This window comes from Sitophilus oryzae, unplaced genomic scaffold (genome assembly GCF_002938485.1).
Source record: "Sitophilus oryzae breed Bouriz unplaced genomic scaffold, Soryzae_2.0 scaffold_1903_pilon_pilon, whole genome shotgun sequence".
Taxonomy (NCBI): domain Eukaryota; kingdom Metazoa; phylum Arthropoda; class Insecta; order Coleoptera; family Curculionidae; genus Sitophilus; species Sitophilus oryzae.
The window spans coordinates 769,472-793,660 of NW_022146617.1; the positions used below are offsets into that span (position 1 = coordinate 769,472).

Genomic DNA, 24,189 nt, shown 5'->3' on the forward strand with positions numbered 1-24,189 from the left:
AGAAGATGCGTGTATCATTTTTCCTATCTAACATAACAAATTGAACTGATATGCGTTTTATGGTTATCCTGCTCTGAACCATCTATATCAGGCATAGATATTGCAGTTAGCTTTACTAAATTTATGAAATGCTTCATGGCATCTAAAAAACATCCGTTATCCAACCACTAGGATATGCAATTTCTTGCTAACCGTATGTTCTTTTAGCATATTTTTTTAAATGTACTCTGCAAAAAGTAAATACTATCCATTATTTACTTTTTAAAAAAATTGTTAAAATTACCTTTTTCAGCTAAGGTCGATTGCCGCTTTAAACCTATTGTGGTACAAAAACATCAGTTTATGACCAGCCGGTTCGGAATAAATTGTACCTCATATGAGGCTTAAATTTATGTTATCCAGAATTTGCCCAAGTTGTTAGAGAAATTGCTAACATTTGTTTGATTGAATATAATTGCTCTAGAAGTATTTATTTAAATGCTCTAGAAGTATCTAAAAGATTTCTTAAACTTATGTATGTATTTCCTGTTATAAAAACAAGAAACTATAATCCTTAACGCCATCTTTTGATTTCAAATTTCGGTAAAAATAGCTTTCGGAAAAATAAAACATTAAGTATTACGACCCATTTTGTTAACCATGTTAGTATAATCAGCATATCATTAATATAGCGGGTGCGTCTCAAAAGTGGCTCACTCCTATAACTTTTTATTTTTTCAGATAAAAATACGAGATTTGGTTTGTTAGTATATGACATAAATTAGGATTGATTGACGTATTCAACTTTTTTAAGGAAAGAAAATGACACTTTCAATAGAATGACATATGATATGCCAACTTTTAACATTTTCGCTTAAAAAAACGCATTTTAAACTTCAACCTAGAGTGAAAAAACCTATGAAATTTTTAATCATCTAATGTTTTTTATATCTTATCTTAGCCGGTTAAAAGAGGCCCAAATCATATTTCAATTTTTTCAAATTGTACAATGGTGTCTCATTAGCATATTTGGACAACGCATATTTTTACGAATAATTTGGTACCACACACTTGGTATTTCGAGTCAAATTGTCGTTATGAACCACATTTTACAATTTCAAATATACTATATGCGAAAATATCAAAAGTTAACATATGATATATCATTCTATTCAGAGTGTCATTTTTTATCGAGTAAAGTAGAAATATACCAACGGTGCCATTTAAAAATCAAAAGTTGTAGTAATTTTCGATGAAACAGGAAGTGACCAAAAACTATTGAATACGTCATTCAATCCTAATTAATGTCATAAACTAACATACCAAATCTCGTTTTTTATCTTAACAAAATAAAAAAGTAATAGGAGTGAGCCACTTGAGAGACGCACCCGGTATAACTTAAAATGATATTACCGATAACTTAGTCTTGACTATTCATAATGATTAAAACTGAGTTTTAATCATTAAATAAAAGTGGTTTGATGTATTGTAGTGAACTGGACTTGTATTATTTTGCTGTTGTAACGCCAAAGGTTCCAAACCCAACTGTATTCTTTAGGATTATCATAATTTTTCATTAATTCCCCTCTGAATTAGACTTATATAAGGATAACATTTCACAATTCTGAAGGATTAAAATTAAAACGAAGATAAAATATTTGCATTGTTGACACGGTGACTCGGAATTAGACGTTTTGAGTATTAAATACCAATAATTATATCTAAAATTACACTGTGAATACATTGAGGTATAGAAGTAAAGCTATCAAAATTTAGATACAGTTTTTTTATAAATCTTTTACTAGCTTATGTCCTTTTAATAAAGTATTTTATACGGAACAAATAGGTTTGTACTTATAAAAAGACTGGGCAACTTTAGCCGAACGAACCTCGAAACCGCTTACCTGCACCCCAAAAAAATTAACAGAAAGATATTCAATTTAGCCCGAATCAGTTTAATCCAATGGGAAATAGCAGGGGTGGAGCCACTGCCGGCAATCTGGCCAATGATTGGATCGGCGTTAACTACGTTGTCGATGCCATGGCAACGGTTCGTTCGGCCGCCAGTGCACGGCGGTCGTTCGTGCAAGTTGGTCCTGCCCGGTCCTTTCGAGCCGCATCCTGATTTTTTCCCATTCGTTACAGACCGCAGGTGAATTATAACGCTCGAAATCATGTTGTTTCTCTGATTCTTAACGCGTTATAACAAGTTTTTTTAAATATGTCTGATCGGGAATTAATGGAGGAAGACCACGAAATAAACATTTTGGACACGGATTCGCGGTTATCACGGAGTGATAGTGATGCCAGGAGTCGCTGTAGCAGTCCGGACAATGAGACCTCCTCACATACCTCCACCAAAAGCGCTCTACCGTTCAGTATTTCGAATTTGTTGGGGAAGGACTTTGATCACAAGCCTGAAACTGACACGGCAACATTGTACCAAACTCCAGCGGGGTTCTTTCAGCAGAGGGGTGCGTTCAGTGGACTGGTACCGTCCGGGTTTTACCCTCAGGGGGTGTTGCGAGTGCCCGCTCACAGGCCGCTGGGGGGTCCGGGAAGTCCCCCAGCTACCACGGCGGTTTTTAATCCGTGGACTCTGAGTTTGGATCCCGTTTTGCAGAGGTCGGCGGCAGCGGCGGCTTTTGCGTCGCAAGTTGTCAAGGACAGATTGGCAGGTAGGTTTAAATCTTTAGAAATATTAAAATCCACACATTATTGTCTTTATAACTGCCTATTGTAATTATAGAGATATATCAAACAACCTGCGCACCATAATCTCATTTGCTCCATTTATTAGCTTTAACTTTTAACTTTTTGGAACATATTTAGATTTTTTCAATTTTTACGGTATACTACTATACAAAATAATAATTATCTTAAAATAAATCAAAGTATGATCATATTTTATTAAATAATATGGAAAAATTAAGAAATACAAATGTATTAGCCCAAGTTCCTCTATTTTTATTTGGTAATACAGTAGGTACTTAATTATTGTATTATATCATAAAGTGGGACTCCCATCGGAAGCTTTTGCTGCTACGGCAAAATGTTTATGTAACTCATAGCCAAAATGATAAAATACTTAATCTATAATTATATTTTAATACCTTTATCGTTTTGCAGGCCTAAGTAACTTAATAAGTTTTTGATTTCTTATAGTACCTAATATAGCAGATAGAAAACTACAATGCGCAGTTGACCAACACAAACCACTATTAGTACCGATAATGCACAACAATAAAAGACACAAATATATATGATATAATAAAAAACGAAATTTATATCGCAATTAATAAACAACATTCAGTCACAACTGTCACAGCAATTAACTTAACTGCCAGTAAACACATGCGAGAATAAAAAAGTATCTGCAGTATGCAACATGAGACCTCTATGCTTGTTTACCATAAATTTTAGGTAGATCTTTTCACTTTTATTTGTTTGTAATTATTACTTAATTTGAAGATTGGATTTAACAATATTTTTTTAATAATTTGGAAATCAGTGTTTATTAAAATTCGATGTGGTTTGGTTTTTTTTTATATTAATACCTATTGGTAATTAGTACCTATTGGCCTGATACGACAAGGCATATGGAGATAAATTCACAAAATTATATTATACTAATTATTACTGTATTACTAATAGTATTTTTTTTTTAATTTTTAATCCACTTTATCTTCATTTGATTCCTGTTCAAAGTTTTTATTCTGCTCTGGTCGATACCTTTAGCAAATATAAACTGCTTGAATCTAAGCTGCTTGATATTTATTTGAGTCTATTACATTGTTTTAAGTAAATAATAGTATATTTTTGCCTTATTATTAACTATTATAAAAAATATTATCGATATTATAAATATTATATATTTATTACAATTTCAGTTCAGCAAGAACATGACTTTGAAAGATTTATTATTTTCAATAATTTATACTATTTGACTAATGAAACAAACCATAACTAATCATATTATCATATATTTGTAACATTTACTTAAGTTCCAGATGGTAATTAATTAAGTTATAATTAGCAGGATATTATAATATAACCATAAAGTAATAAATGAGTATCATAAATTCTTATATTGTGACAACAAGAGCAAAATTTTATTAAATCCATCGCATACAGTCCTGATACTTTACAGTACTATTTCCATTTCTCTGTACAACTGATCACACTTCAAAGAAGTTGACATGCTCTGCATCATAATGATCTAAACGGAGTTGTTTTACTCATAGCCACCGTTTAGGAAATATTAAAATATTTTTAGCAGGTAACGGCTCCAAACCAGTTTTAAGAGTCCAAAAATATGCGCAACCTTAAATAATCATTGGTAGTGTTGAACCGTTAATTATTAACAATGCGTCTGTTCCTTTTCTTTTCGTAGTTTGTTTTAGAATTTGATCTGAATCAGTAATTTTCTTACTTATTCAAATTACTAACTATACTATCTTTAGATAGTATATTATGAAAAAGGTTTTATGTTTTGTTGTTTGATTTTTAACTACTAACTTTGTAAATATACCAATCTAATTTGTAATTACCGTTAGGTAATTACAAAACTGTGGTATACCGATGCTTCCAAAAACAATGCAATAGCAGGGATAGGAATATTTGTGTGTATAGAAGGAAATGAAAAGGCAAACAATCTAGCTAGAAAAGGAGCGAACACTCCACTAACTGGATCAGAACTGTTTTGGTTTCTAAATGGAATGGTCAACTTAAACTGGAACTCAAGAACCTGGAAGACTCTACCCATAACCTGGAATTATCCAACTGTCTAAGACACTCGAAAAAATTTTTCAGAATTTACGACCGAGAAAAATCAAAGATTTTCCTTGATTTAAGTAAGTGCAATCATCGGAAGGTCACGGGGTTTCTAATAGGACATTGTCTTCTCAACGAGCATCTGGTAGATTGAAGCTGAGAAACAAGGGCGAATGTAGATTCTGTGGGGAAAATGGGGAAACACCAAAACACCTCATCACTGCGTGCGCCGCCGCCGAGGCGACAACCGTTCGTGCCAACTTTGGTACTGCTGATGTCGGAGATGGAAAGGTATGTGGAGCCGTCTCAGATACTGATTTTTGTCAAAGCCCTGCGACTGTGTGATGAGTTATAACTCTTTATAACTGAAGAAAGGGGAGGACACAATAGATCTCTTCTAAGGTCGCGATTAACTCCTCTCCTAAACATTCTACATTCTACAATAATAAAATTAATAAACTGTTAATGATGTTGACATTGTTAACGAAACGCGTATCCAGTATTTAAAGTTAAGAGTTTTGGTGGATCGGTGGTGAACTAATGTTTTATTAGTTTATACCAAAGGAAAATATTTACCTATTTTATAGATTTTAATTATCTCCATAGAAATTTTGTTATTTTTTATTATTTGCTAAGAAAGATAAAAAACAAATTCGACGTTTTTGTCACTCTGGCAACTGATTAACCTTTTTTGATTTTAGATTTTATTAATATAAAATTTTACTAATTACTGGCTAGTTGTTCTGGTCACTATATTTTACAAGGCTATTCATTTAAAGTGTTACCAATCAATATACCGATTTGGTCATTTTCGAAGTGTGGTATAGATTTTAACGTGTAAGACAGAGAATAGAGAGTAATATAAATGACCGGTTGACAGACAGAGAGACAAAATCAAAAGCGGCATACAGTGTTACCGGTTTTTACGTTTGTAGGAAAATTTGTGTAAAAAAATATAAACTAGTTTAAAAACTTTCATGTATACTACTGAAATGAAGATAATATCTAAGCTAAACATAATCTATTACATCCGTAGTAAAATGCGTAACTAATTGTGAAAAATACGGTTCCAACCCTTGATGCAACATTTTCCATAAACGCCTACTTGTGTGGTTTGGACTTTTGATGCCAAATCCGGCAATACCGCATAGAAGAAATGCATTAACTCAACTTTTATCTCTTTTTAATACATTTGAGTTTCCATTAAGCTGCCTACATCACTGTCTTACACGTTAAAATCCAGACCACGCTGTAACGTTTTTAGTTCGTTACATGTCTTTTTTATATATAATATATGATGTCTGGCCTATCATCACCGGATTCCATCTCGTTCAGGCCGGATAGTTTATTTGACGCGTAATTTTTACGTTCCCTAGTCGCCAACCCTGTTATCGTTCGACACAACCCTGTTATCGCTCTGAGGAGGCGCTGTCAACATCGCTTCTGTCAACTCTCTCCGTGCTTAACCTCACTTTGTTTTGACGCTCTGTTGTATCCCAGCTTTTAGAAATGGTGATTATTTAAATCTTGCTGTATAATCTGAATCAGCTGCTATTTCGAGGCTACAGGTAAAGATAGTTATTACCTTTTATAGATTCGATATTATTATTGAATATTTTTAGGGTAGAGTTACGGATGTCCCAACTTGTATTTGTATTTTGCTGGCACGTTGGCGTCCCTTTTCTTTTGTCCTCCAGAATGTCACATGGAAGAAAGGACAGGTTGTTTATTATTTATTGAGCCCTCGGAAGTATTTCGAGGTAGGTTTATTTTGTTTATTAGACCTTGTTTGGTTTTAAACAAGAGTTTCATATTTTTAGGCTCCAAGGTACGGACTGTGTCCAAGGTACGAACTGTGTCCAAGGTACGGACTGTGTCCAAGGTACAGACTGTGTCCAAGGTACGGGTAGTGTCTTATGTACAGACATTATCTTATGTACAGATGTCCTGTGGACGAGTGTCCCCAGTAAGAATGATTTTTTTCTTACATATAAGTGCCACAGCGTGGATGTAGCTTGAGTCCCATGCTGCTTCACTCCCATTTTTAAGCCTAGTCAGTAGCTACGGCTGTAGTGATTCACGGTGTCCTCAATCTGGCCCCTTTTGTTGTTTTGGCCAACAGGATGGCCGACAGACAGTACAGAGACAAAACTCAAAACATCGCTGCTACTGTTTGAAGCAAGGTTACATAAAGAACAGCTAAGTGTATATTTAAGTTCTAGTTTTACATTTAACATCTAAAATATTTTCAGTCTTAAACAGTAACGTACATTTTAAATAATATCGTACAGACTATATTTAGTGGTTAGATTATTAAGAACATTTATGTCGATGCAGTAGTTACAATGTGATTTAGATTTTAGGTTTCATTATATTACGCCTTGTAATAGTATTACTTTCTATAGATATTATTATTGCGCTATATTAACAGATGAATAACGAGACATAGATTCTAGAATCTACAGGTTGCAACACATCAGATTTAACACCGCATAAAATTTAACAATTTAAATAAAGTAATGCTACTTTTCTTATATTTTCTATAACGTTACACGCATTGTATTTTTTCATAGTCTTTTCATAGAACATATTTAATATTATTTACATACATAGTTTTACTCAACAAATAACCACTATAATAATTATTAAAATTGTACAATGCTATTTACCATCAGAATTCATCATGAATAAATACACATAGTCATTAGTTTTAAGTATTATACAACTGTGTTTTCTTTCTCTGTACACGCCTGGCGCCCAATATCTATATATCTTTTGTTAATTATTACTGATTAATTTTCTCTCTAGTGAAATACCTTATCCACGACTGCTCTCCGATGAAAAGCTGCCGTTCGCAGTGGTAGTGGTTTAAAAAAAAACGCTACAACGCTTCTAAAATGACCAAATCGGTATATTAACAGTTAATTACATGACAGTTAATTAGAAATATTTTTTTATAAACTAAGAACCATAGGAACACATTTTACTATACATTTATACATAGCTCAATTGAGTGTATTTTTTTGAAAATTTTAATTTTGGTAAGCGTTCAGCGACTCAATGTGAGTACATAATAATTAGGTAAAATTCTCTACAGAGGGACAGGAGACTCAAACTCACAGTCTCGTATAAAAAAAATATTTTAAATTTTTATTTTTATATTTAATATTTGAAATAAAAAAAATTATACAAGACTGTAAGTTTGAGTATCCTGTCCCTATATAGAGGATTTTAACTAATTTTAATTTTGGAGTGTTAAAGATGTTGTTGTTTAGGTATAGACATTTTTTATGTTGTTGTTTCTTGATATAAAAACGGCCACTCTAAAATTATGTTTTTTTTTATGAAGTGCCTTTCGTTCATTCATTATTTTAGCTTTTGTAAGTATATGTTTTTGTTCTAATTAGGTCGATAATGAGATTCAATTTAGAGGACGTTTCGTCTCTCCAATACAGAACTCACTGCATTCACAAGGTACCTAGTAGATGCACTTTTTCTCTTGTTTTGATGTTTCTGGCTTTGTTTTTGTTAAGACGCTTCTTTCTAGAGTTTTTCCCGAACAGTTTTAAAGTTATATTGTTTGGCTATTCGCCTGATTTTTTCTGATATTCCTTTTACATATGGATATTCAAGAGCGAAAGAGCTGAGTAAAAGCTCTTTCTTAAAAGCTCTTTCTCTCGCACAACAGAATATAGAAGGGGTGACACAATTAAGTCAGTTACTGCAAACCATGTGTGAAGAGACAATTCAAGTTCAAAATAATTTTAGTATCGGACGAAATATATGTCTCGCATGTAGCACAAGCTGATGTATTTTTCGAGGCTTGGTTTGGAAAGGAATACTTAATACAATAAACAAAACTCAAAACATCAAAATTACACTTTCTGTCAATACAATTCAATTTTCCTGTTTCCATACAAAACGCACCCTTAATGCCTTTCCACCCCCAAATCCCTCATTATCGTGTCTAAACACGCAATTGGACATTCATTAATCCCCCGAAAAAAAACTAATCAACCAATGGGGAAGGGCTGTTTTTCCCCACCGAAGGGCGACGTTGTTAGAGCGATCAATGGCGGTATGAACGATCGACCGCCGCCACTGCAACGCCGCCCCCACCTGTCATATTCGGCCGCCGGACAATAAATTTATTCCAGTAACATGGACGGAAATTACTCAAATTACATTACAAGCATTAAATTGAAAGGCTATGTGTTCGGCAGCGCGTTTATGTTGATTATACGACGCATAGTCAGCAATTTTATTAATGAGGCTTGCTCTATCGTTATAAATATTGATTTTACAGTAAACTATTATTTACAGATAGAAGTTCAATGTAATATTGAGGATTAATGATGTACGGGGATGTAAATATAGAAATGTTGAGCTCACATATATCATCTAGAATTGACAATGCTATACATATTTGAATTAAATATAAATGAATATGCATACGTTTTATTAAAACAAATGAGAGACCGTCTCTGCGGTTTGTAATAAATTAATATATACTATATATACGAGCGACTTACATTTGTTGGTATACAGGGTGGCCCGTTAGTGCGAGAAAGTTGTTATCGAAGATATGAAAATAGTTTTATACAGATGTGCATAGTCTATAAAGGAGTATATACTAAAACTATTTTTTTGTATACTGGGGGTGCCAAAAAAACTTATGATAAAATTTTTAAGTTTTTTTTTAAATTGCACCCCCAATTTTTCTGTACAGATTTGGATTCACCATAAAATTTTGCATATAGTACACTATTTTTATTTGTGTTGCCATTCTATATCTTATTTACTGTTTTTTTGTTAAAACACTATATCCGAAAAGTATTTAAAAACTAGAATGAATTTTAACTTTATTAATAATTAGCTATATTTTCCTAAACATCAAGGATAACAGAATAAACCCGCGAAGGAAAATTTCCATTATCTTATACAGGGGTAATTTTTATAGTGTCGCCAACATCGCAATATTTAAAATGCTAATCTGAAATTTTTTAAATGCAACACCCTGTGTATTATTTTTATTTTAGATGCAGAATTAAAAATTGATTTTATAATAATTTATTATACGCATTACGGAGATAATTTATTTTAGGAATAAGTGTCATAACATTGGAATAAATGTAATAACCACTACCCATACCCAACAGGAAACCGAAGAAAAATGTTACTAGTAAACGTTTTTTTTACCTGTTTTCCATAATGGAATACATATTTTTATGTTTTAATTGTGTCACAATAAATAAATAAAAATATTTTAATTATTTTGACCAGAAGTTTTGATTGGCGTTGTTGACAGGTTAGGTTAGTTCGAAATTTCTACACAGATAGTGCTAAATCGAAACATTTTGAAAACAATGTTTCCATTTATTGTCGATTCGTTTTCGAAGCACGGGTGTTTCTCTTTTTAGACACAAATATGATATAATGTAGATGATTTGTGTCCGACTCTATGTCAATTTTCTAAAATAATGAATTAAAGTACGGCCATGTTGGGTAGTGATAGTGTTTTTAATTAAAAATATATGTTTTTATCGGTTGTTGAGCTGTTAAACTCATAAGAACGCGTTCTACTTACATTAATTTATATATTTTTATTTTCAGAACCATGACGTAGAAATAAAAATAAAAAATTTATATTTCAAAAAAAATATTTTTGAAGTAACAAATATGATATACAGAAGCGGCATGAGAAATATGAAAGTACATTATTAAATGAAACGATGAATTTGCTTTTGCCACACTTTTTTTGTGCGAGAATACCTCAATACAAAGATTTTAAGACCAAAAAAATTATGGCGAAAGTCGACATTGTTGATGGTTGTTGTCATTTTGAAATCCACACACAAATATAGACTATTTCAGTTTGGTATTTTGTTTCTCCACATTTACAAGCAGTGACTGCTGAAAACGGGAACATCTTGGACACAAATTGCAGAAAATGTTTCGAAACATTTCCTCTAAAAGTTTTGACTCCGCATCGAAACATTTCAGAAAACGTCTAGTGCGACCACATTAGAAACACATGTAATAAAGGCATATAAAATATATAGGTTTCGAAAATGTTTCCTATTTGTGGCATACCATTTCCATTTTGTTCCAAAAAACAGACACGATTATTAGAAACATTACCTAAAATGTGTCCAAAGATGTTTCTTGAGTAAGGCGTATAAAAAAGCGTATGCAACTATAGTTTAAACTATACTTATACCTCGTGTGTTTTTGCCTGCTTTACATAGTAATCGCAGCTATTTTACTTTTATGACTCGTGTCTTTTTGTTTTTCACCTGTTTTACATAGTAGTCATACCTAGCTTAAAGATTTTACTTTTATGACTCTGTAGTGTCACTCTTCTATAACGATTCTCCAGCACGCAATCAGGCATTCATTAATCCTGAATCGGAAAAAAAACTAAGCGGTCAACATTGGCAATCGATCGATAAATATAACGAGCTCCGTAGCTGCGGCCGGCTACCGACTTGTCATATTTGGCGTAGGGAGATAAATTTATTCCGGTAACACAGATGGAAATTACATTACAAGCATTAAATTGAAAGCCTATGTGTTGGAGCGCGTTTATGCTGATTATACGGTGTATCCCAAGCAATTTTATTAATGAGGCTCTTTGTCTAACGACGGCGAATTACCAGACACGGTGGGTGAATATATGTATTTAATGCGGTGTTTTTGTTTCGCGTTGTGACACACGTTTGAATGCTGCGTATTTTTATGTCTATAAATAAGGTAGGAAATTAAAAACGTTTTATCAATTAAGGTAACGTTTTAAAATAGATTTATTGATTGGCCTTTATGATTGTATTGTATTGTATTTACTAAGAGTGGGTTCTAGATGGGACCATACACTGCGGCCGCGAGGGCCTATTGTAGTTCAGTTTCTTCATTTCATTTTGTCCTTTACCCCTACGTGGAGCATAGGGCTTCAATAAACGCTCTCCAGCGGGTTCGGTTGTTGGAAATTCATTTGACATCTCGCCATGATCGGTTTATTGCTTCGATCTCCTTTTTAATTGTCCTTTGCTATGTGTGTCTTGAACGACCAGTTCTTCTACTGCCTTGTAGATTCCATCCATAGCTCTGCCAGCGATATTGTGACCGCTTCGCCTTAAAGTGTGACCAATTCACCTCCATTTTCTAGGTTTGATCTCGTTATACACCTGCCTCTGATTGGTCAAGCTCCATAAATCCTAATTTCTGATAGTATTTAGCCAGAATATTCCTACAATTTTTCACAGAGAGCGGTTTATCAAATCTTGGAGTTTGTTAATTAATGGCTATGTATTTTTCCAGGTCTCTGCACCATACAGCAATACTGACTTCACATTCGAATTGAAAATCTTAGGCTTAGTGAGAGAGTACAGTCTAGATCTCCAAATCCCTTCCCTCAGGCTCAGTTCCTACAAACTAAGTTCACTCTCAAGACCCAACTTTATAACATAGGCTGTTATGTCCGAGGGTTATACGTCTCCTAGGTCTGATAGGTCTAGCGTGGTTTGGTAACCAAACCTAACCTAACCTAAACACTCCAAACCTGGTCCTGCTCCCTGAGGGGCAGTTACAGATAACGTGCTTCATTGTTTTGTCATCTTCCGTACAGAATTGGCGTCTTCCACCAGTCCCATCCTCTGAAGGTGTGATCTCAGCCGGCAGTGGCCCGTTGTATATTGCAGTGAGCGTACGCGCTCCATTCCTGCCAGCCTTTTAATTCTTCTCCTGTTATGCGTTTGGATGGCCTTTCTAGGATTCTTTTGACAAATTCCAGTCCGGGACTGTCATTCCAGTCCCAAAACGTGGCACCTCTAACCCGTTCACAGAGCCTGTCTCTTGCGACATTCTTCTGGGCCGACGAATGGCGAATGTTTTGGCGAAGGCACTTTGTTCCTATTTCATAATATATTGAGTAGTTTCCTACAATGAAGAATCGTCATAGAGGTGCTTTTCTTCGGCTCAAGTGCTTTCAACGAGGCTTGGCTATATCCGAAGATATGCTTACTGTTTTCCCGGTGTATAGTTGTTCTACCAGCAGTTTTTTTTTTACTTTTACCAGCACCAGGTTTCAAAGCATACAGCTCAGCTTGGAAAATTGTGGTGTGTTTTCCAAGACTGTGGCAGATCTCGGTCTTTGGACTGCTTAGCCTTTATGATATATAAAGTAGATGCATCCGAAAATATTTTAAAGAAAAATAAACAATTTAAAATCATGCTTGCACTGTGCAAACGAAACCAAACTACAATAAGTCCAATTTCTGTAATCTTACTAAGCTTCTGGTTATTTTGCATTGCTAATCAAAGAAGAACAAAATAGTTTGTCATCATAAAGTAGATACATCCGAAAATATTTTAAAGAAAAATAAACAATTTAAAATCATGCTTGCACTGTGCAAACGAAACCAAACTACAATAAGTCCAATTTCTGTAATCTTACTAAGCTTCTGGTTATTTTGCATTGCTAATCAAAGAAGAACAAAATAGTTTGTCGAAGTCATTTTGCCATGTTTTTCATATTTTCTGTAACCGCGAAAGATATTGCTTTGGTCATCAGAAAAAGTTGACATACCATAATTTTATGACGCCAGTAACGAGTTACAATGAAGAAAAATAAAACGAAGAAAATGAAGATTCTTTGCAGAGTATTTTTTGCAGTATAATTTTCTATAATTGAAATAGTAAATTGATAGAAACAATTTGAATTCCATTAACACTGACTTTCATAGCATGTCACGGTTTTGAGTTTTGTAATGCAACAAGTAATTTAATCTATATTCTTCATATAATCGCCAAAGAACATAACTAACTGAATACCCTGTAATGCTATAAGACGAAAAGGAAAAACAACTCTACATAAACCTATATTAATAATATACAGGGTGTCCCAGCCTGAGGGTGCATTATAAGTTTCTATACAGAGACCTATAAGATCGAGATCGGAGATTTTTTGCACGTTATTGTTTCATAATGAGGTCTATCGATTAAATTTTTTTTCAATATGGCGGCACTTCCGGAAGTATAGCGGAAGTTGACAGCAATTTTCTTGTTTTAAATGGGTATCCCTATTTTTTATTACATACCTAAATTCTCTGTAAAATTTTATTAATTTTGATATCAAACAGTCTATACCTAACATTAACCGTTTTTGCGGAAAAAAAATATTTAGAATTTTTGGAGGAAAAAAACTACATTATACAGAAAATCATATTATTATTGTCTGTTGACTGGTCAGAGGCGGATACAGAAATTTATTTTAGGGGGGGCCCAAATAAAATGTAATGTAGAATATGCTTTTTAGAGCACCATTTTAACCCATAAGCTTAAAATTTAACCTTATTTATAGATTCCAAGGGGGGCCCTGGCCCCTAGGGCCCTCCTCTCTATCCGCCATGTGACTGGTGGCTGTGGGCAGTGACCTACTCTAGCAGAGATGGTTTTAAGTTTACAAGTTGTATCCGCTATAGCTTAAAAAAATTGAGAGAGATAAAAATTATGTCGCTAATAGGCTTAGATGTGCACGAAGTACAATGCAGTCTTCTTCCCCGAGACAAGTTCATATGTTAAACGTCCAGAAACCTTCGTATGAGAACTTCAAATCGAGACAATTGACTTATTGTATGATTATTGCTAAGAAATCGCCCATTTCACAGCTTTTCAAATTTATAATGAACTAGCGTGTACCAGCGACTTCGTTCGCGTCGAATTAATCATTTGTAATGGTGATGATAAAGCAAAGCAAGAATTTCCATTTACATACAAACTGGAGAAAATTTTCTCACATTTATGTCAGCATGAGAAAAAACAATATGGCGATATTATTATATAACTTGGTAATATTTGAGGGGTAGTTTCATCTCGTTGGAATTTGATTTTCGAAAAATCCGTTTGCCAAAAATAAGCTTTTTACGTCAAGCAGTTTAAGCAGAATCGTGGTTAAGAAATTACCCAACTTTTTGGAACACCCTGTATGATTTTTTAAAAAATTTCAAAATATGTAAAAAACGAAATAAATTATGCTTATCCAAGCGTTTTCCGAAAGACTAACCGTTTTTTAAATAACAAATATTGTAATATTTGAGGGGCGTTTTCACCCTCTTGCATGGAATTTGAGATTCGAGAAACGCCCCTTATCGAACCTCTACATCCCACAGTCAATCCGTTTGTCAAAAATCAGCTTTAAACGTCAAGCAGTTTAAGCAGAATCGTGATTACTCAATGGTCATATTTTATGAAACACCCTGTATAAATTTAAAAAAATCTTAAAATATGTAAAACATCAAAATAAAATATACGTGTTTAAGAGTTTTTCCGAAAAACTCACCGGTTTTTAAATAAAGAATATTTTAATATTTGACGGATAGTTTCACCCCCTTAGAATTTGAGTTTCGAAAAATCCCTTCTTATCGAACCTCTACACCCTAAAATCAATCTGTTTTCCAAAAATCAGCTTTTTTCGTCAAGCGCTTTAAGCAGGATCGTGATTAATCAATGACCAGATTTTTCGAAACACCCTGTATACATTTTTAAAAAATCTTAAAATATGTAAAAAAAAAAAAAATATACGTGTTTAAGCGTTTTTTCGAAAACTTGGTCGTTTTTTAATCAATGACTAGATTTTTCGAAACACCCTGTATACATTTTTAAAAAATCTTAAAATATGTAAAAAAACAAAAAAAAATATACGTGTTTTTGGCTTACTTAGCCGTTTTTTAAATAAAATATATTGTAATATTTGAGGGGTGGTTTCACCCTCTTGGAACTGGAATTTCGAAAAATCCCTTCCTATCGAACCTTTACACCCTAGAATCAACCTGTATACCAAAATTGAGCTCCTTACGTTGAGTGGTTTGAGCAGGATGGTGATTAATCAGTATGTCAGTCACTTAAGGATTTTATATATTAGTATAGATTAACTAAGGAACAAATTATATCTAAGTGAATGGACTGTAAGAAGAAGATTAAACGAAGCAAATCTTATGTCAAGAAGGCCTGCTTCCGGACCACAACTTTCTGGGTCAAAAGACTGGGGACTAGGGCCAAAAGCAAAGACATAGTTTTAATGTAAAAATTACGTAAAAATGTTAGTGTCTTCTTCAAAAGCGAATATCTCCAACAAAAATAAAGCTATTGAGATGAACCAAAAAAACAAACTATCGAAAAAAGATACACCTAGATGATAAAATGTACTAATAATTAAAATTATTGGTAGGATTATGAAAAAAAAACTGTTATATTTAACGTGAAGCCCAATAACCACACTATTTCATAAAATTTCATTTCCATGCCACCAATAAAGAAAATTTAATCAACAATTTAAACTCAGTTTTTTCTAAACTGCCCGACCACTGGCATATTCACCCTATAGAAGAATAAACTTCGCAAATTGAGAAATAATCGAGATTTGCAATTTCTTGTATAATCTTTGTCATCATTACAATAAGGCCGGCCTCGAAGAATGCGGGAAACTGCCCAAGACCACGTCCACCTTCCCTTCTCTTTCTCTCTCTCTCTCTTCAGCGTAATTGTCGTCCTCCATCGCTGTATCGGTAATAAAAATGGCCCCGTCCGTCGGTCGTGGGGCCCGCGCCGGTCGCGCTACATTAAGCACACGTAAAAACGTCATTAAGGAACCGGCCAATGGGAACGGGCCCTATAATAGGCTTTTTTCCCCGCTGATTGCCATCTGATGGAACGCACATAACCGCCAGCCTGCCCATAATGGGCACTTACCATGGCAACCGTCCTTTCGGCCGTCCATCGGACGATTAGTACGCCGGGGTATTAATAAAACATTTTCGTTTCATTGCGTTCGCATCAGTCGCGTAACAGCGGAATTGCTTTTTGTTCGAATGTAATTTGGTCTCTTAATGCGCAGGATGTAGGTAAGAGTCGGGAATTTTGTCGAGATCGTTTTCAGTTTTTTTCCTAAGTTAATCAATGTTTTACTTTAGTCTCCTAGTACTACACTTCTCCAACTCCCAATGGATGATATACCAAAAATTTACAACTTTGAGAAACACCTCACTGTAGTATTTAGTAATAAAAAGTATTGGGAAGGGAGAAATGTTTGCTCAGCATATAAAAGACCATACCATAACGTGGTATACTAATGCTTCCAAAACCAAATCAGGGACAGGGATAGGAGTATTTGGACCGAAAACTAAATACTCCGAATCAATGCGCACCTACCCCAGCATCCTTCAGGCAGAAATCTATGCTATCGAAAGATGCGTATAATTTATCTTAGATAGGAATTATCGAAAACAGGAAATAACTAAGTAGCACTAAACTCAATCAACTCAGTAACCATCAATTCAAAGTTGGCCAAAGAATGACTAGAGAATCTGAACAAATTAGGATCTGAGATACTGGCTTTTGTTTAAGCCCTGAGACCCCTAATGATAAATAACTTAAAAAAGGGGAACACACAATAGATCTGTAAGGTCGCTGTGATTAACTCCCCTCCTATATATTTTACATTCTGCATTCTACATTCTTCTCCCGTATACAGCGTTTATAAGACTTGGAAAGGAGCAAGGTACAGTTTGTTATACTAGAGCCATTCGGTATACAAGGAAGGTAATGTGGCTAGCACTAAGCTTCAACCGCCTATTATTAATTTAGCCGTCTCAGATACTGACTTTTGTTAAAGCTATGAGACAGGGAAGATATGCAGGGAAGATTGGGAAGTGGACAAGCTAGTAATAACAGAACAAAAACTGAAATGGGCGATCGACACCTTTCAGCCCTATAAAGCAGCAGGAGTGGATGGGATCTTTTAGGGAACTACTAGACGAATTAACTCTAGCGGGAATACACTGCATTGGGTATGCAGATGACATAGTCATGATCGCTCGGGGGAAACATGAAGGCACCTTGTGTGATATTATCCAAAGAGGACTCCGTATCACTGAGAGATGGTGTAGAACAGTCGGGCTGAGTATCAACTCAGACAAAATCGCGATAGTGCCATTCACCAGAAAGCGAAGTCTGAACAACTTGAAAAGAATCCAACTAGATGGAAAGGAAATACTGCCAACACAGGAAATTAAATACCTGGGAATAACCCTGGACAGTAAACTCCTGTGGAACATGCATATTAAGAACACTACCAGCAAAGCCATAAAGGCTCTCATGATATACAGAAGACTGGCCGGAAATAGATGGGGCTGCTCCCCTAACATTTTGCGCTGGATGTATACCATGATAGTAAGACGCATGATTACTTATGGAGCAGTTGCCTGGTACACAAAACTAGAGCAACGGACGGCAAGGCTAAACCTATGCAAAGTCCAGAGATTAGCATGCGTTTGCATCACAGGAGCCATGAGAACCTGTCCAACAGCAGCAATGGAGGTCATTCTAGATCTAACACCACTGCACATTGTCATTGGTAGATATGCCAATGCGACAATGATTAGAATGGTCACTAACGGAATTAGTACTGGGAGAATTGTCAGATCAGGGGCCTGGAACACCCTCATAAAGGAAATACCACTCCTGCAACTCCCAGTTGACGATATGCCAAGAACGTACAACTTTGAGAAACATCTCAATGTAGTATTGAGCAATAAAAAGGATTGAAAGAGCGAAACGCTTGCCCAGCAGTTAAAAGACCATACCATAACTTGGTATACTGATGCTTCCAAAACCAATACGGGAACAGGAATCGGAGTGTTTGGACCGAGAGCTAAATACTCCGAACCATTGGGCACTTACCCTAGTATCCAACAGGCAGAAATCTACGCTATCGAAAGATACGTACAACTTATCTTAGATAGGAACTATGGGAAACAAGAAATAGCCATCTTGTCTGATAGTCAAGCAGCGTTAAAAGCGATCAACTCAGTATCAATCAATTCGAAATTGGTCAAAGAATGCATAGAGAAGCTGAATAAATTAGGCCAAGAAAACAAAGTCCTCCTACTCTGGGTGCCTGCTCACCAAGGGATAGAAGGCAATAAAAAAGCAAATAATCTAGCTAGGAAAGGAGCGAACATTCCACTAACTAGACCAGAACCGTTCTGCTTTCCAAGTGGTAACCAACTCAAGGCAGAACTCAAGAACTTAGAAGATTCCATCCGCAACCTGGAATGGAAATCTTGCAACGGTCTAAGACACTCGAATAAGTTTCTGAGGGCTTATGATCAAGAAAAATCACAGATCTTCCTGGGTTTAAGTAAGAACAATCTTCGGATTGTCACGGCGTTTTTAACAGGACACTGTCTCCTCAATGAACAGCTCAGTAGATTGAAACTAAGAAGAAACGGCGAATGCAGATTCTGTGGGGAAGATGGGGAAACACCAGTACACCTCATCACTGAGTGCGCCGAGACGACAACCATTCGTGCCATGAATTTTGGTACGACTGATATTGGAGATGGAGAACTACCCTCTATAAAACCGTCCCAGATACTGGCTTTTGTCAAAGCCCTGGGACTGTATGATGAGTTATGACTCAAGAAAGGGGGACACAATGGATCTGTAAGGTCGCAGTGATTAACCCCCCTCCCACTCATTCTAAAAAAAAAGCTATGAGACTGTATGAAGAGTTATAACTCAACAAAGGGGGACACACAATATGCTAGGCCTTACGATCTACCTCGCAATCTGTAAGGTCGCTAATTTGGGGTTGTGGATTCCATAAACTACTCTTTTATGGCTGGTACGACTAAACTATTTTTATTTGATTGATATGAAAAATAGTCGGCTGATGAACTGCCATGCCGGCTGCAGGATTCGAACCCATAACCATTAAATTGGTACACTTGAGCTGTAACTCTACGCCATGCGCCACCGGCCACCATATTTTATTAATAACTTAGTGCTGTATCATATTATTTCTATATATCAACTATATCAACAAGTTTTATAGACAAACGGTATAATAACAGATATTAAAATCATTTGATTGTATAGTGATAGGATCATGGATTATATTATAATATATAGGTTTCTACCTGTTTTAGGATGTTTTTTAAAATTAATTAATAGTTAGCCTCTCAATTTTTTCTAATATCTACAGTTGTTCAAACAATAAATGAAAAACGGAGGAAAAAATAAAGCATTTTTTTTCGGAACACGGTTTATTTCATAAAAAAGTCTACATTTTCGCCACTGGGAAATAAATCTACAAAATAATAAAGTTATATTTTGTAGAAACCACATAGTATATCACCGTTGATTGAAAGAATTGGGAAGATACACAACCTAATAGGCGAATTCGTGACAAGGCTGATTTGATTTCCCCTTACGTCTCAAGTGCTGTACGGTGGTGACACCAATCGTTCTGCGGTCAACGCATAAAACACTTATTTTCTCTAATTTGTCCAGTAAAGGCATATCGCAGACGGTGTGGATCTGAAAAGGACACTGTTGCCATATTAAAATGTTTAATATCTGCAATACGTTTGACGTATTTAATGACGTAATACGTTTGACGTATGAATTTTCTTTGAATGAAAAATCTGCGTTTATGTATTGAAAATTTATTCGTGTCAAACAACAAAAATAAGAATTCCTTTATAGGTACTGAATATGCCATATGATCGAAAAAAGTCGTCGTTTAGTTGGCTTGGAAATGACGAATTATTGATATTTACCATAATATTTGACATATGAAATATCAGCTATCTTCATTTCCAAGCCAACACTGACGCCGTTCTTTGTTTAATAATATAATATTATATTTAATAAATTATTAATTATTTAATTGTTTAATGATAGAAAATCCGTATTATTATTACCCTGTACCGAAAATCCGTAAATCTATGGATTAATCAGTAGTCATGGCAACACTGTCTATTGCAGCCACTCACTCTGCCCATTGAAAGCAGAACTACGGTACATTATTCTTTATCCGCTGCGCTAAACGACTATCAGCTATTGCTAAATTACATCTCGAAATTCTCGGACAGGCTGACGGTAACGCCAGCTTGGACAGATTTTGTGCCACGAAATTGCCCATATGGTTGCGCATCCTCTTATTTCTTCAATCAACGATATATCACCAAACCACCAAGATTTTATCAAATAATAAGGATCTAATGAACCAATTTTTGAATCATCATAAAAATGAAAATATCTAGGGAAACCTTTATTTGAGGGATAGGTAACCTTAATAGTATTTTGAAGAGACATGAATTGTCAAATAAATATCGGAATAATATACTGCGTGTTACATTTGTAATAAAAGAGTAATATGCTTTTAAAAGTGATCAATGTTCAATATTAATGTTGTGCCAACGTGTATAACTTTTCGGGTCAAGTTTTGCTTTGCTTTTAGGTAGCTTTTACATGAATTCTCCATTGGAATTACTTAAGGTGCGTTCATACCGGCAGCGCCGCTCCGCGCAAATAATTTTTTAACATATACTTTACGTACATGTTAAAAAAATGTTCTGAGCGGCGGGGCGCAGAGCGGCGCAGCAGGTGTGAACGCACCTTTATAAGGTAAATATTCTTATTGCTTGTTAGTATCAAGTTAGTATCAATACCTTAGTACCTTATACCTTTCAAGTATCTATATACATAAATATAATTTACCTATATAAAATTTAATAATGATTAGAAAATAAACATGACATAAATCAGATTTAAGAAAAAATTTCACTTGGCAATTCCCATAAATTTCTTCAGATAACGACGGATAACGTTATTCGAACATGGTCAAACCCGTTTTAAATGCTAACCACAAATCAACTTTAAAACTTAAAAAAAAAATCGAAATCTGTATGTATATTATGTAGAATGCCTATTTTTTCCGAATACTAAGTGACAATATCTTTTGATTTATCTCCTTTTTTATTAAGTGCTTCCAATTATCATAAACAGGCAATTAACTAAATCCACTTTTTAAGTAATAAGTTCATTACGTCTTATTACTGAAAAGATAATTGCATTATCTAAATTGGCTGAAATTAATGCATGTGCCGCTTATTTATTTATCAGAAAGATAATGTGCAGAGGAAGCTATAAAATACGTAAAAAGTATAAATACACGAGCAATAAATTACGATGATAGAAGAGTTACCACTTATAACTTTATTAAGTCATGTATGCAAATAGCTGTTCTGTGCAGCGATTGGAAAGGTATACATTCCAACTCTAGTAAACTTATTGAATGCATTTTTTTATGTGTTTGTTAACGTGTAGTGATCTAGAAGAAAGTAGAATGTATAGAAGCGGGTAAATCACAGCGACCTTACTTACTATTATGTCCCCTTTATTGGATTATAACGAGTTATAACTCATCATACAGTCTCACGGCGCTTTGACACAAGCCATTATCTGAGACGGTTTTACAAAGGTTAGTTCTTCATCTCCGATATCAGGTGTACCAAACTTTATGACACGAATAGTGTTTATCTTATCGCACTCAGTGATGAGGTTGAGGTGTTTCTCCATTTTTCCCACAGAATCTGCACTCGCCGTTGTTTTTTAGTTTCAATCTACTGTGTGTGTTCGTTACAGGCAATTAACTAAATCCACTTTTTAAGTAATAAGTTCATTACGTCTTATTACTGAAAAGATAATTGCATTATTTAAATTGGCTGAAATTTGGTAGTGTTCCTTTAAAAATCCCGTGACAATCTTATTTTTCTTGCTCAAATCAAGAAAAATCTTTGATTATTCTCGGTCGTAAGTTCTTGTAATGATCTATTGAACCCTATACATGTATAAATTGAAATAATAAATTAATGCTTATTACATTACAAAATTAGATTAGTCAAATTCTGTTAATTTTGGGGAAGCAAGTATGTTGATGGTTGCTGCCGAAGTAAGTTTAAAGATTTATATATACTTTATACTTTGTTTTTTACACCTCCGCAGAAGATTTTCATTTCTTCAAAACTTCGTCATTGTCAAAGAATAGTGGTACTTTAAATTGAATGCTGATCAAAACGTTCTATGCATTATTTATTGAAATGTTGAAAAGATTTATGCTTTACTACAGTAATTTTGAAATCTTTGAGGACCTCTAATTTTTTGATGATCTGTACTGTAAACAATTTCTTTATATACATTGATTAGTGATGAGCCAGACTGATCTTGGTCTTGGACTTGCTCAAAATACAAGACCAAGACCAAGACCGGCCAGTGCAAGATTTCTCCAAGACCAAGTCTTTATTTTTCTACGTTTATATGATATAAAAAATATTGTTTTAATTTATTACAAATAGTGTTTTCACGACTACTTCAAAAAAATTTAAAGAAGGAAATGCTGATTCAATATATTATACTGAAAAATAAGAAAATTGTCAGACAAACATTCTAATAATTTCTTTCTTTAAAGTTTAGTTTCTTTTTCATTAAATAACTAAAAATACTATTTATTTAAATATTTTCTACGGAGAAAGCACCTCTAGTAAGACTTAAATATCTGTATTTGTACTCACCAGATATGTCCTTCTGCTTTTTTAATTATACAATAAAAAGTTGAAGAATACTTAAATTGTTAAGTCTTCCCCATTTTGCAAAAAAAATGCAGAACAAAATCCAAATAACAAAGTAAGGTTGTGTTCTCATATTTGACAGAATATCAAATAAGTTATGAATCAAACAAAGCGGGTACGAAACCTTTGTAAATATGGGCCATGTCTATTAAAAGTTTCGAAAAATTTGTGAACACGATCATTATTATTATAGCTTATGTAGCGAAACCATATTTTGGTAAAATGTTTTGTAAGAAAAAGCGATTTATGTTACGAAAATGTATGTATCAAAAATGTGTCGAATTATTTTCAAAACTTTTGTGTTTTGACACCTTCATTGTTTCGAAACTGTTTTGCAATGTATCTCAGCAGAGATTTTGTTTGCAGCAGAGATTTTTTGTCTAAAAATGCTATTTGATTATGAAGTGTGATACCGATAGTCAAGCAGCCCTAAACGCGATCAAGTCAGTAACAATTAATTCGAAGTTGGTCTAAGAATGCCTAGAGAAGCTCAACAAATTAGGCAAAGAAAATAAAGTCCTCCTACTTTGGGTCACCTGCTCACCAAAGGATAGAAGGCAATGAAAAAGCAAATGATCTAGCTAGAAAAGGATCGAACACTCCACTGACTGGACCAGAACCGTTCTGTTTTCCAAGCGGGAACTAACTGAAAGCGGAACTGAAGAACCTAGAAGACTCCATCCGTAACCTGGAATGGATGTCCACCAACGGTTTAAAACACTAGAAAAAGTTCCTCAGAACTTACGACCGAGAAAAATCAAAGATTTTCCTTGATTTAAGAAAAAACAATTTTCGGATTGTCACGGTGTTTCGAACAGGACACTGTCTCCTCAACGAATATCTCAGTAGGTTTAAGCTGAGAAACAACAGCGAATGCAGATTCTGTGGGGAAAATGAGGAAACACCAGAACACCTTATCACTGAGTACGCCGAGACGACGCGACGACCGTGCATGCCATGAACTTTG

At 34.6% G+C, this 24,189-nt stretch overlaps 1 protein-coding gene across 1 annotated transcript in view; it reads left to right on the forward strand.

Annotated features, from left to right (window-relative positions):
- The first annotated feature begins 2,080 nt into the window (after positions 1-2,080).
- LOC115883459 (T-cell leukemia homeobox protein 3-like) overlaps positions 2,081-24,189 on the forward strand; it is a 99,622-nt gene continuing 77,513 nt past the window's right edge. The window contains exon 1 of the mRNA XM_030901823.1: positions 2,081-2,657. Within this exon, the coding sequence (XP_030757683.1) occupies positions 2,201-2,657 (457 nt within the window). The 5' untranslated portion in view covers positions 2,081-2,200. The remainder of the gene's footprint in view (positions 2,658-24,189) is intronic.